Genomic DNA, 14,130 nt, shown 5'->3' with positions numbered 1-14,130 from the left:
TTTGTTTTCCTCCTGTCTTTTGGGATCAGATTGTGCTATTTACATAGCATGACAGAAAATGAAAAAATATATAAATAAATAAAAAAAAGACTATGAAAAACTTTTGAAAAATGTTATGTGTGTATATATTTTTTACACACTTTTTTAAAAACCAAAAGTGATTAATAAGAAGTGAGAAAATAAAAAAAAATTTCTTTTTTGGAAATGAATCATGTTACAATTTAGTGGTTACTGTTAAAAAAAAAAAAAAAAAGAGGTTCAAGTCTCAGTTTTGTTAATCTGATGCATGCATTAGGAAAGTCAACAGCTTTTTGATCATGAAATACTGGAAGAGCACAATAGAAAAATTCCGATACTATCAAACACAGGCCAATTGATGTATGGTTTCATAAGAATCTGTCTTCAATTTAAATGAAAATTTTAACACTCATACTTAATTTTCCCGGAATCGTTTACTCATATTAACAACTCAACAACAATATAACATAACCTCAATATAATTTTCTTTCAAGTAATTTCAACAGTATTATAATAAAATACTAAGAAGAAGAATAACACTGCAAAATTGATATATATTTTATTATCCTTTATTATACTTGCATAATATTAAAGAAGTGAAGATTCTCCATCTATGCCCATATTAGTTTATGAAATTCCCTTAGGAAAAATAACAGATGATTTGTCTTTATATAAACAGAGATTTCCTAATAACTTAGTTGTTAAGTATGTATATTGGTGATAGAGTTACTTCTAAATTGGAGAAATTAAAATTCATATTGAATTACCTTGACTTTCAAAAACTTGAGTTATATGATATGCTTTTAGTCAATTTTAATATATAATAATAGAAATTTCAGTACACATTGTTAGCAAGACCCTTGCTAGATTAACATCTTAAGAGGCAATAATTGGCGTTGACTCAAGTCTCAAGGTTCTGGAAAATTATCAGCCACCAATAATTGTTCAACCACCATACTAGATTCTCTTTCATTGCATTATGGTGTGTTTTTCTTTTGCAGTCCTTTCTCTTATCCTATTGATTTTTGTCTCAAATTTTATTCCATGCACTTACCATAATCATAATAGATGGGAGATGAGAATCCTAATGGCCTTGCAATGAAGATTAAAGCAATGTTGGAGAAGGCAGAGCCTCTCTTTACAGATAAATGCTGCATCTACAGGGTGCCCCATGAGATCCACAAAATAAATGAAGATGCATACACTATTATTTGTTGTTGCTGGAGAATCAAGTCCCTTTCTTTATTCTTGAGAAGCTTTACAATCTAGCTTTTCCTTCTACATTGAATAGTGGCAACCCAAGCCATCCTTCATTACTAAGTCTCACTCTTCTTTATATAGTTCCTTCTGATAGTATCATTTCTGGTAGTGATCTTGGGCTATTCTTATCCAATGTTGGTAGAATATCTCATTTCACAGATCTATCAAGAAAGCTTCTATTAATATCCTCTCACTTATTCCAACCATCAGCCTCTACACGCTCAAGAGGAGCAAAGTTAACACACATTTATACTGCAACTAAGTTGAATGAAGCTGGTGTGAAGTTTGAGATAAACAAAAATAATACTCAGTGCTTACTAGACTTGGAAATTTCAGGTCATAGTTTTAGAATCCCATTTATTAGAGTGGAGGACTGGACTGAAGTTGTTTTGAGAAATTTGTTAGCTTTTGAGCAAAGTCACTGCATCGACGAATCCTATCTCGCTGACTACATTGCTGTCTTTGATTTCCTTATCAACACGGACAAAGATGTAGATTTGCTGATTAAGAAAGGAATAATTGAGAATTGGTTGGGTGATAGCAATGCAGTGGCTGAAATGTTCAATGGTCTTGCAGTGAATATTCTCTATCCAGATTTTAATGAGCAATATTTTCACATTTCTGAAGCCTTGAACACTTTCTGTAATCACCCTTGGAACAGAAAAGTAGCAACTTTGAAGCGCGACTATTGCAACACTCCATGGAAGACAGTGGCTTCCATTGCTGGAATTTTTCTGCTTATTCTCACTGTTATTCAGACAGTATTTTCCATCCTCCAAGGAGTACACTAGTACTAGATTAATATTTGTGTTGTGTAACTTGGATTGGATGATTATATGTTCAGTGCTCAATATGGTGTGGTAGATTTGATATCTTTGTAATTTGCAAGAATTGAAATGTTTGTTATGAACATGTCTATAGTAGTAGTCAGAACTTAGACCTCCAAATTGCACTCAAAAAAAGAAGAAAAGAAAAAGAAAAATAACAAACTGGTGTCTTAATTTCACAAACATATGACTGCTTGAATGTGCTATAATTTTAAAGTATTTGTCTCCTACATATGCCCACCAATTTGTGAGAAAGAAATGTTTAAAAACTGTGATTAATCACATGGGGAGAAAGCCTTCAATAATTAATTCACAATAAACTAAAAACATGAAAAAGAATCATTACAGTTTACAGATTTAAGAAAAAAAAATCTATTTATTAGTGAGGATTAAAATACAACTTTGCATGATGTAATATAAAACTAATAAAATCAGGATAACTTGCTATTTTGGCAAAGTTTTAAAGAGCATTCATGATACCTTCATTCACCTTTAATAAGCATTTTAAAATGGTCTAAGCAGAATAATTTGTTGAGTGAAAGTTTAAAGGAGCTATTAACTGTAAAGAAACTGCTTTCATCTAAAATGAATAAAATTTGAACAGAACAAAATATGCATGAGAAAGTGAGTAGATAGATGAGTTTCCCTACATGGGTGATTCAAAAAACAAAGCTTTAACAGTTTTATATATAAGCCACCAATTAATTGTTCAGTTTTCCATTTGTGTCACTTTTGTTTTTTCTTTTTAAAAGACAGATTCAAGACATAATAAAACATTCTTTTATATTCTTATTCTAAGAAGACCACTCCACACTAGCTTCTTTTAAGTCCTTCTCTGTGCTTTTAAACTTTGTCTCAAATTTTATTCCCTGTAGTAACCATAATCATAGTAGATGGAAGATCATGAGAGTCATAATCCTAATGATGTTGCAATGGAGATTAATGAAATGTTGGAGAAGGCACAGCCTCTCTTTAGAGATGAATGCTGCATCTACAGGGTGCCCCATGAGATCCGCGGCTCCAATCCAGATGCATACACTCCTAGAGCTGTTTCCATTGGTCCTTTTCACCATGGAGATCAAAAGTTGCTAAAGATGGAGGACCAGAAAAGAATATATTGCAGACAATTCATTGAAAGATCCGGGACGAAGAGCTTGGAAAGTTTCGTGAGTTGCGTGCAAGAGCTCGAGCCACAGGTTCGTGCTTGTTACTCAGATGACATCAAGCTAAGTAAAGAAGAACATGTTATGGTGATACTGGTAGATTGTTGCTTCATATTGGAGCTTTTACTCAGGTTCTTTTCTGAGGAGAGTAAGGAAGATGATTCTATTTCATTATTCCCATGGTTAGATGAATACTTAAGATGGGATTTGTTGTTACTTGAGAATCAAATTCCTTTCTTTGTTTTTAACAATCTATATGATCTCGCTTTCGCTACTTTAAATGGTGGCACTGGCCACCCTTCATTACTAAAGCTCATTCTTGGTTATTTTTTTGGTCCTTATGATGATACTGATTGGGATAGTGGCAGTATAGAACATTTTACAGATCTGTTAAGAACCTTTCACTTGAAACAATCTATAAGTCCACTTTCAAGGAAGAAGGAAACTCTGCCATTCCTTAAGAGTGCAATCCAGTTACATGAAGCAGGAGTGAAGTTTAAGGTAATAAACAAAAGGAGTCTATGCTTACTTGACTTGAAATTTTCAGGTCACACTCTTGAAATTCCACAGATTGAATTAGAGGATAAAACTGAAATTTGGTTGAGGAATATGGTGGCTTTGGAACAATGCTACTATCCTGATGAGTCCTACATCACTGATTACACTGCAGTCCTTGATTACCTTATTAACACAGAGAAAGATGTTGATTTCTTGGTTAACAAGGGGATAATCATCAATTGGTTAGGTGATAGCAAGGCTGTGGCTAAATTGTTCAATGGTCTTGAGAAGAACATTATCCATGAAACTTTTAATGCCGAGTATCTTCGTATCTGTAAAGACTTGAATGATTTCTGTGAACATCCTTGTCACAGAAAAGTAGCAACTTTGAGGCGCGATTACTGCAACACTCCATGGAAGACGGTGGCTTCTGTTGCTGGAATTGCTCTTCTTATATTAACTGTCATTCAGACAGTATGTTCTATCATCCAAGTAGTTCAAGGTTCCTCCAAGTAATGTTTGTGAAGTTGCAGAGATCAAGCTAAATTAATTTTTGCTATAACATCTTTTTGTATTTTAATTTCATTGCATATGATATGGCTGCACATTGTACTTTGTATTCTCATTGTTGTTGTAATGGTTATTGTTATTCAAATAAACATGTTCTATCAACATGATTAAATATTTATATGACATAACAATTAACATGAGTTAAAAGCATATAGAATTCTTAATAATAAATGACTAATTACATTTAGATGTATGATAAGAAGAACTAGTAAAAGTGAATAACAAGAAGTACAAATCAACATGCCATAACTTGCATAATAAGTAATACACTAGCTATATTCATTAAGATCTCAAGAATTTTATTATCTAAATAGAAAAATTTTCCTCCAAGGACTGACCTTGGAAACAACCCCAGCCTCTGAACCATAACCAATTGCAAAACCATCCAACTTAGACTCTGTGAGGACAATCTCAGTTCTAATGACTGCAGCTTTGTCCTCCACAATCTTGAGTTTCTCTCTTAGCTTAGAAGCTTCTTCGTTCCAATACTTCTCTTCCTCACGCAATGCTTCGATCCTTGCAAGATCGGCCGAAGATAGGACTCGTTCCATAGCAGGACTCAACCATTCCAAATCGAACTTCATGAGCTTTGCCTGCTCCCAATACATCTGCAGTTCTTGTTTATGGTTTATCCAATCTCTAATCCTAACATTATGCAACAGAAACAACAACCTCCCTAAGCTATCAAAAGCACTCTGCCTTAACATTTCAGAGTGTTTTCTCTGGCTTTCTATCAGATTTGGATTCTTGGTGCATGCTTCTTTGAGCAGTGGAAGGAATGATTTGTCAACCTGACACAATCCATACAAATCCACCATCTTCCCTGATGGCCTAGGAATTGTAGAGGAGTAGGACTGTGCGACTTGGAGCTCCCAACTTGTTGAAGAAGAAGATTCTGGATACTCAGCTGCACCATACAACCGGAAAAGAAGTCGCTGTAATTCCTCTTGCCATTGAAAATGTTTCTCATTATAAAGTGCATTCATATACTCACTGATATTGTCCCTGTTGGTAGGTTTCTCTTTAAAGATTATCTTCCTAGCAGCATAACGGACCAAATCATGCATTAACACATGGTCTTTACTTGTAATGGAAGGCATCAACAAGCTAGAGTCCTTGAGGCTAGTGATGGCTGCAGTCACATCAGTTTTTCTGCACAACCTTAGTCTAATTGCATGTTGGAACAGATCTTCAATGAGAATTTCATGATCTGCTGGATACATACCACATATTAAGAATGTGATTTTAGCTTCTTTGCTTGCAAGTATAATATTATAGATCACCACTATTATCTGGATTATAAAATTAGTACTATCATCTTCCCAATTCAAACCCTTCCTTCTTGAACTCATTAAATCTTTTAGGACTTGTTTCCACAGGTCAACAGTTCTTGCTCTTAGAGCTGACCCCAATATTGAAATGGCAAGTGGTAATCCTTCACAATGTGCTGAAACTTCCTTTGCTATAGCAAGCAAGTCCGGCCCGAACCGATCATCATGGATGCCTGCGCGCCTCTTGAACAAATCCCAATTTTCTTCTAAAGTTAAAAGAAATAGATGAAAGCTGCGTTGACATCCCATCAAATATGCAACTTGTTGACTTCTCGTAGTTAAGAGGACTTTACAGTGATTGTTTAAAATCCCAATCTTTTGCAGATCAAGCTTATCCCATAAATCATCCAAAATTATGAGTACATGTTCTTCATTTCTTAATCTAAGTGATAGTTGTCTCTGTCTTTCAGCTAGATCGGATTCCTCTCCCAATCGAAGTCCTAACCCGGCAGCTATGTCACCTTGAATCCTCTTGACATTTTCAGCTGTTGTCACATGAACAGGTAGAACAAGGTCAAACATGTTCATCTCCTTTACTCTTTTACCTACATGCCTTGCTAAGGTTGTCTTTCCTACTCCACCCATGCCATACAATGCCACACAGGAGATGCTATCAGCTTGTAAGGCTTCCAAGATTCCATTGAAAGTGCTTTGTCTTGATTCAAAGTCAAACTGCATAAAAGAACCGCCTTCAGTTCCATCAACTTGAACTGTGTTCTTTACATGTTCTTGTACTTGCTCAACTTTTGTCTCCAGTTTCCTCCTAAGATGTTCTGGTTTCCTCCTCAGAACATGTCCCTGATGACCCATTATAAATCTCACAAACACAGATATAGCAGCAAGTGCAAGGAGATGATGTATTACTCCAAATTTTCCCCCTTTCTGTAGGTATAAACAATTGTTTCTTATCATATATAACAACAACAAATCATTTGATTCAGATAGCTGACTACACCTACATATATATGCTACTGGTCTTAAGAAAAAGTTTTGCAAGGTATATATGAATTCATGAAACCATACCTCAATTTGCTTTCCCAAGTTACTCAGAAGTCTTCAAGGACTCTTCTGTTGATCTCTTCTTGTGGTTGATCACCAGAAACAGAATATGGCAATACTGATTGATTGATAAAGAACAAAGTTACAAGAGATTCATCTCAAGTACTTGAAAAATGAAATCACCGCTATGATAGGTGAAAGTGAAACGCGTCTATCATAATCTGGTTATTAAAGACCCCGGCCAAGTCAATTTTAGACTAAGAATTTTAGTCAGTAAACTTTTTAAAAATTTAGTTATTTTGATACAAATAAAAAATTTCAGACACAAAATTAAAATAAAATAAAATTTAAGAATAATTCTAAAATTTTTGACAAACTTAAGAAATAAAAAATATATTTTATATAAAATTGTATGTAATGTAAACTATAGCCCATAATTCATTTTATTTGATATTCATAAATATTTTTAATTTTGTCAACTTTTATTTTCAATATTTTTTTTATGAAATTCTAAATAAATGAAATGTAGAAAAAAAAAATGCACAGCCAACCAAAAATATCTTAAAAATTTGCAAATCTCAGCGCTAATTAAGAGAAACAGAATATCATTTATATATGTTGTAATTTTGATCTTGTACGGTTAAAAGTCGTTGAAGAAATTTTTGACAATGTATAAGAAATTATGAAATGGATGAAGTGATACTGTAATAATAATAAGAGTATTGTTGATTATATACATAAATAGATCATAATAATACGTAATTTGAATATTTATAACTGAAAATTATAGATTAATAAAGATGTTAATTACATTTAACCATTACTTCACAATTAAAATGTTTAATGATTCGTAGTATATTCAATTAATTAAGGTTATTAATTAATAAAATATTTTTCTATAAAAAATAAATTATAATACAAGAGATTTTTTTAATGAATGCCACCTATTTAAAATGAGTGACATGATGCAATGGTAAGAAATTGTTTTTTGTAATTGTCACCTATTTTTTTGGTGACTGAACATAACACAGAAAAAAACCTAAGAAAAAGAATAGTACTCCTCTCTAATAATAATGTCTAAATTATTAGGAGGCAGTAACCACTCTAGATACACCTGCTTGTTTAAAACAGCAGTCTTAGCCATTAAATCAGCCGCTCTGTTTGCTGTTCGCTGGATGAGCACTAAAGTAGCTGTCCAATTGCGCTGGAGCATCTCTTTGATTTTGTCAAGCAGATCAGAGTCATTCCTAATCATGCTAGTTGTGTCTCGCGAAACAAGAAGAAACGCATTAAGATTATCAGTTTCACATATGACCTCTTTGCACTCGCAATCCCAAGCCATAACAAGCCCTCTCCAAATAGCATGAAGCTCACAACAGAGAACACTAGAAAGAGGTATACTGGCAGAACAACCTTTTATCCAAATTCCCATGCTGTCTCTAATAATACATCCAAAGCCAGCTAATTGCTCATTTTCAAAAACGCTTGCATCGCAATTCACTTTACAGACATTCATTGGAGGTGGTTCCAGTTATATTTCAAAGAAGAAGGAATAATATGCTTTTGGTTGATAACAACATTAGAGAAATCTCGAACAGCATGTTTAACTAAGTGAATAATTTTCTCATTACTCCATGGATCATCTTGGTGGAAGATGTCATTGTTCCTATCCCTCCAAATCCACCAAAAGGCCGCTGCAAAGAGAAACTCATTTTTGTTGAGATTAGAACGAATCCAAGACACAAAATCCAAATTAGAGTCCTCAGCGGTCATTCCCAAATTTAAGCTAATCCAAATCTGACGAGCTTTTTGGCAAGTCCTAAAGCAGTGGTTAATATCCTCTAGAGCAAGATAACATCTCTGACAAAAATCAGAAGTAGAAATACCTCTTTGAAACCGGTAACTAGCTGTGGGAACTCCGTTGTTAAGGCAAAGCCAGAGCAGACACTTTATCTTCTCCGGTATTCTCAACACTACAACATTTTTGAGCTATTGCAACATATGCGATAAATAACCCTTAAAAAGTGTTGTCTAAAGTGGTTAAAAGCATCACTTAAAATTTATTGCAAAAAAATAAAGCTAATACAACACCTTATTAATAAGTGTTATTTTTTATCAATTTAAAAAACATATAAAAAACGTTGCTTTAATAAATTAAACAAACAACATTTATAATATTTATATATTACACTTATTAAATGTTGCTATATTAAATATACAAAAACAACTATTATAAAAATAATATATTACTTTTTTTAAAAGTTGCCTTTAGATTTATTTTAGTCTTCACGTTTCAAGTGTTGCTTAAAATTTTTTAATATTTTTTAAAAAACAAAAATAAACTATATTGTGTAGAGAAAGAGGAAAAAGGGATAAGAAAACTCCAATCCATTCCATCCAAAATGTTTCGTTCCTAAAACCACAACCCTAACAAAATTCCTAAAATATTTCAATTAATATAATCACAAAATCCTCAATTCATTCCAAATGTTTCGTTCGTCTGTTGTTCTTCAATCCATTCGATGATGACGCGCGTTTCTTTATTGAGCTTCGATCTCAATCTCTGCTCGCTAATGAGCTTCGATTTTTTCTTCTCGTGAATGTGCTTCGATCTTCTCTGCTCGTCAATGTGCTTCGATCCTCTGCTCCTCTCCTCGTTGAGCTTCGATTCTCTACTTGTTGAGATTTGATCATCTGCTTGTTGAGCTTCGATCCTCTATTTCTCTTTTCGTCGAGCTTCGATCCTCTCTGCTCGCGTTCATCACCGCCAGTCATTGTTCGATTATCACTGCTCGTGTTTTTGGTGAGATTCTTATTTTTGGCATTCTTCTGCAGGTATTGATGATTCTACCGTTCTTTTTTCTGCTCTATTTTAGCACCTGTTTACATATCCTTCCCATTGACAAGTTTAGGTCACGCAAATAGCATTCCTGTTATTACTTTGAATTTGAATTGTTTGAGAATTATTTCACTTTATATTTGTTCCTTATGCCTTATGTTTGTTATATTTATCACCAAGCTTGTTATTCAGCTTTGTGCTCTTTCTGTTTGTTATATTGTCTCAGTCATTGGTTACTCTTTCTTCTATCTTTTGTTTTTCTCCAAGTACAAATAAGTAGTTTCTTATATTAAACAGGGGAAGTATTGTATGGTGGTTGTGATGACGTTGGTGTTGGAGCAGCAGCACTATAGGGAGGGTGAGAAAGTGGTGATGGTGTTTTTGGAGGGTTTGGGTGATGGTTGTTGTGGGTAGCAGGCGAAGGAGCTTGAGAAATTGGTGATGGAACATATGGAGGATTAGGTGATGGTTGTTATGAGCAGGGGAAGGAGCCTGTGGTGGAGTTGGAGTATGATAAGGTGGTTGAGAAATTGGTGTTGGTAGATATGGAGAAGGTGATGATCTTGGTGTTCCTGGTGGACTATTGGAGTATATGGAGGGTTATAGCCACGGGAGGGAGCTTGTGAAGGAGGGGGATGATGATTAACTTAAATAACATTTACTACTTTTCTGCCAGTATTGAATTGCCTATGTGCTTCACAAAATAATTTCTTTAGAATTTCTATTTAACTGTGTAACATGTCTTATTCAAATTTGCAGGCTGCTTTTCTGTCAGCTTTGGTTGGATCAGAGGTTGCATATTCCGCTGCACAAGCTACAGTGGCAACTCTCTCGGAGGCTTACGAAACAACTAAAAATCATCGATCATTCCCAAGAAACACATCACTACAAGGTGAGAATGGCGTATATCTTTGGCTTAAGATTACGAGCTTCTAAATCAATTAAGATAATGGTCATAATGGAGGTTATCTTGAAATGGATGGATCAATCTTCATCATGTACTTATTGGACTAGTTTTTGAAACGTGTTTTTCTAAATTATGTGAATCTATACACTGTGCTGCAATTTTTTCTGTTTATTTTTCTTCCTCCCCTCTTCTTCTGGAGCTGATATAGTATGTTCATGTGATTCTCAACAGAAAGTGAAGAATTTAACTTATTAACTCATTTTTTTCAGTATAATGCTGGCTTTGTTTCTGATGCAGAAGCTAGTATTAAACCTTAGCTTGTTAATAAACATTTGAATATGTGAACTTGTTATGGCAAAAAATAGTTTTTATATATATAGCAAAATCATATTCCTACATTGGTCATATCCCGGCGACCATTATTGAAGACTACATGAAAATGTTGTTGAGGTTGCTGGGATACATGTTTCCAATTTATGCATTTAGCTTTTAGAATCAACTAACCAAAAATAAAATTTAAAAAAATAAAAAATAAAAAGCTTTTATGATCATACTTCCCTCTCAGTGAAGCTAAGAAGCCAGACTAGATAAAGGCTGAGTAATGGTTTTGTTATTTTCTAATTGATTTAATTTAATAAGGCATCACATGAATTTTCTTTTCCTTTTGCATCATATTTGATCAAGTGCATGGTTACCTTACACCTATAAGAAAACGTATTCCATTAAAAAATAAAGACTAGAACTAAAATGTGTAAAAAGTAAAAAGAAGTGAAATCATTCTTATTTAAATTATTGTTTTCCAGGAAATGATGGTAAAATGTGGGTAATTTAAGATCCATTTTGGTCATTGGAGCAAGTAAAGCTGAAGCTAGGCTAAATGGTTGATATGATATTCTCAAGACAATGAAGTACGGTTCTTAGTGGAAGTAAATTTCTTTTTTACGTCTTGTGTTTGTCAAATCTGATGGTTTAATTAATTTGCTAATCTCAAATTAAACACTTATTCTTCTATGTTCTATGGTTTATTTATATAATAAATACAGAGCTCTCTGTACGCTTTATTTATATAATAAACACTTGATCACTGCTTTCGAGGAAGAGAGCAAGAAGCATCATGTGAAGTTGTCTGGAAGACCAATAAGCATTTCAAGTCAACTTACTTTTGCTAAACATAATATCATCTCCACACTAACTTCTACCACTTCCTTACCCTTTTGTGTTTGTGAGAGATCTCAGTTTGGGTGCACTACCTTAACTTTCATACTTTCTTGATCTTCTGAACATGGCTGCTGCACTTGTTGGAGGAGCTTTCCTCTCTTCTTTTCTCAATGTTCTTTTCGACAGGCTCTCCGATCCTGAGATTATCAACTTGATCCGAGGGAAGAAGCTTAGTGAGAAGATGATCCAGAGGTTCAAGGCAATCCTGAATGCTGCTGAGGGGCCAGTGAATGATGCTGAACGCAGACAAATCAGAGAGGGGCCAGTGAAGATCTGGCTGGATGATCTCAAAGATGCTATCTATGAGGCTGACGACTTCTTGGATGAAATTGCCACCAAAGCTGCAACTAAGAAGGATCAAGGTAACTTCCTAACCCGCTTTAAGAAAGAGAGAAAGAAGGTTACTAGGATGGAAGATGTCATTGGTAGGCTAGAGTCCATAGTGAATCAAAAAGATACTCTTGGCCTGAAAGAGATACCAATGGAGAACATGTCATGGAGAACTCTTACGGTAACATATTATCTATTGTAATTCTTAATCCCTTTTCTTTTTCTTTTTTCGTGACAGATTAATGTCACGTTGTAACCGATGAAGTAAAGGCAAACAGACCAAATCTTACTTATGTCGATTAACATGAATTCTTTATAAGGCTCTAAGGTTGGTGATATCCAGCTTTGGAAAAAAAGAAAAATGGTTTTCTGGCTGAACTAAACTTAAGAGTATAATGAAATTTTTGGGGTTAGCCCTGCCATGAAACAAATACAGATGTCGAGTTTTTAATACTTCAATTATTGTGCACGAATGACTGTCTAGGTTGTGTTATTTGAGGGTTGGATGCTCGACTTCAAGCCTCTTCCTACGGAAGTTGTGAAGGCTGTTGATCTTCAGGTCAGAACTAGAAATTCATATTTAGTTTTCCATGGGGAGGGAAGCTCACAAGTGAATCTATAAAGTTCTTTTCACCAATTGTCATTTGGACAAAGTTCAATTCAAGCCCAGAAAATTATGAAATTCTATATTCTGCATTCAAGGATTATTCCAAGGTAATGCCAGCAGCATGGTACATTAAAAAATCATGCTTTGCTAAGGGTAATCTCAGTAGGCTTTCTAATTCTTGACCTTTGAATATTATTCTTGCAGGTATGATTGGAGTTGGTAAGTAAATCCATTAAAGAGACTGATGAATCCCAGATTTCTCGGAATCTCGAAGCTCAACATAGATATCTGGTGTGGAGAGCAGAAAAGGTAGTTTGCCTATTTTGTTTCTGACTTTTTAAATGACTGGTGATTTTCCATAGTTATGATGGTTTATGATTTCAATAATTCAGAGAGAAGTCACTTTCCAGTTTCCCACTTATGAAATAGAATTACACAATTTTGATAAACATTATGGTCTTGCTTGTATATGATGGGAACATCCACTGTCTTTCAAACAATAAAATGGATGCTTTTCAGTTCAAGTTTTGAACTGTTACACACTGAGCAACCAACCTAACAAGAGCTTGCGTTTTAGTATTGTCCATGTCTAATTCTTATTAACTAGAAAATTTGGTGAGTAGGATCCTGGACAGAGTGTTTTGAAGAAACTGATTGGGGAAACACTTGCAAAGGTAGACCAAATTTGAGGTTAGTCTTATTCTGTTACATCCTAGTGCTACGGATCCTTAATTCCTGTTTTATCCCATATGATTTGCTAAGATGTAATAAAACTAGGTATGCATGGTTTTCTGTGCAGTAGTTACATTTTCCATGCTTCGGGTAGAATAAATGTTTGTATCCTCCATTGTTGTTAGTTAATTATACTGCTCTCTATTATCTTTTACCTCTTCTATGCCAAAACCTGCATTTACTGGATTGTGATTTGATTCAAGGTTTTAAATTGTGGACTGCATCATGCAGGTGCCACATTGCACAATAACCACAATTGCAATTTGAAGCATTGGTGTGGTCAGTTTCAGCTTGTTCCTTTGTCTGCTTTGATCCTTCCTGATGTTACTATGCTGTATTAACAGAAGCCACCTGTAGATACCTCTGTTACCATTCTTCCACTAATGTCTCTTATATTGATGGAAATCACCTTGCCATTGAAGTTTAGCGATCAACCCGAAATCGCAAAATATTAATTAGTTTCAGCTTGTATTTGGTCAATCTATGACATCTTTTTGATAAATATTAATTACTATTTTGTTATGACAATTATTGTTAGACAAGAATTTTATTATTTTGTTGAGAATTATTGATGAACATATATTTGAAATACTAATTGAATTTTTTAATATCTATTTTAATTAGAATTTTATTATTAGTTATTTTGTCTCTTTTATAATTTTTTTCTATTGTGCACAAATTTATTTATTAATTAAAATAATTACACATGTATAAACAAAAAAATTTATTGTAAATTTTAATTTTTTGTATTTTTATTACAAAAATAATTTTTATTTTTATTAAAAAGGCAACCCTTTTATTAGTTGCATATTTTGAATATTAGACAACACT

General features: G+C 33.9%; 4 protein-coding genes across 18 annotated transcripts; 3 read left to right on the top strand and 1 right to left on the bottom strand.

The window, feature by feature from the left end:
• Positions 1-1,086: 1,086 nt before the first annotated feature.
• Positions 1,087-2,069, top strand: LOC112762622 (UPF0481 protein At3g47200-like). Its single transcript, XM_025808493.3, has 2 exons — positions 1,087-1,182; positions 1,275-2,069. The coding sequence occupies exons 1-2, from the start codon at positions 1,087-1,089 to the stop codon at positions 2,067-2,069; spliced, it is 891 nt and encodes a 296-aa protein (XP_025664278.2).
• An 812-nt stretch (positions 2,070-2,881) lies between these two features.
• On the top strand, positions 2,882-4,677 carry LOC112762453 (UPF0481 protein At3g47200-like). Its single transcript, XM_025808288.3, has one exon. The coding sequence runs from the start codon at positions 2,999-3,001 to the stop codon at positions 4,280-4,282; it is 1,284 nt and encodes a 427-aa protein (XP_025664073.1). The 5' UTR covers positions 2,882-2,998; the 3' UTR covers positions 4,283-4,677.
• LOC112762452 (disease resistance protein RFL1) lies at positions 4,473-6,905 on the bottom strand. Its single transcript, XM_025808286.3, has 2 exons — positions 6,691-6,905; positions 4,473-6,549 (listed from the first exon to the last, which is right to left on the bottom strand). The coding sequence occupies exon 2, from the start codon at positions 6,475-6,477 to the stop codon at positions 4,639-4,641; it is 1,839 nt and encodes a 612-aa protein (XP_025664071.1). The 5' UTR covers positions 6,478-6,549; positions 6,691-6,905; the 3' UTR covers positions 4,473-4,638.
• A 2,051-nt stretch (positions 6,906-8,956) lies between these two features.
• Positions 8,957-13,907, top strand: LOC112762455 (putative disease resistance RPP13-like protein 1). 15 transcript variants are annotated; one of them, XM_072223272.1, is made up of 9 exons: positions 8,957-9,501; positions 10,265-10,397; positions 11,216-11,320; positions 11,757-11,992; positions 12,199-12,288; positions 12,445-12,674; positions 12,772-12,876; positions 13,191-13,257; positions 13,531-13,907. In XM_072223272.1, the coding sequence occupies exons 3-5, from the start codon at positions 11,316-11,318 to the stop codon at positions 12,201-12,203; spliced, it is 246 nt and encodes an 81-aa protein (XP_072079373.1). In that variant the 5' UTR covers positions 8,957-9,501; positions 10,265-10,397; positions 11,216-11,315; the 3' UTR covers positions 12,204-12,288; positions 12,445-12,674; positions 12,772-12,876; positions 13,191-13,257; positions 13,531-13,907. The 15 variants fall into 15 exon arrangements, with proteins under 15 accessions (XP_072079373.1, XP_072079363.1, XP_072079367.1 ...); XM_072223275.1 differs by having other exon boundaries at positions 9,011-9,469; XM_072223274.1 differs by having other exon boundaries at positions 9,045-9,469; positions 9,803-10,397.
• The last annotated feature ends 223 nt before the right edge of the window (positions 13,908-14,130 follow it).

Source organism: Arachis hypogaea, chromosome 17 (assembly GCF_003086295.3).
Source record: "Arachis hypogaea cultivar Tifrunner chromosome 17, arahy.Tifrunner.gnm2.J5K5, whole genome shotgun sequence".
NCBI lineage: Eukaryota > Viridiplantae > Streptophyta > Magnoliopsida > Fabales > Fabaceae > Arachis > Arachis hypogaea.
The sequence above is the reverse complement of the archived record's forward strand: the minus strand, read 5'-3'. Positions and strand labels throughout refer to the sequence as shown.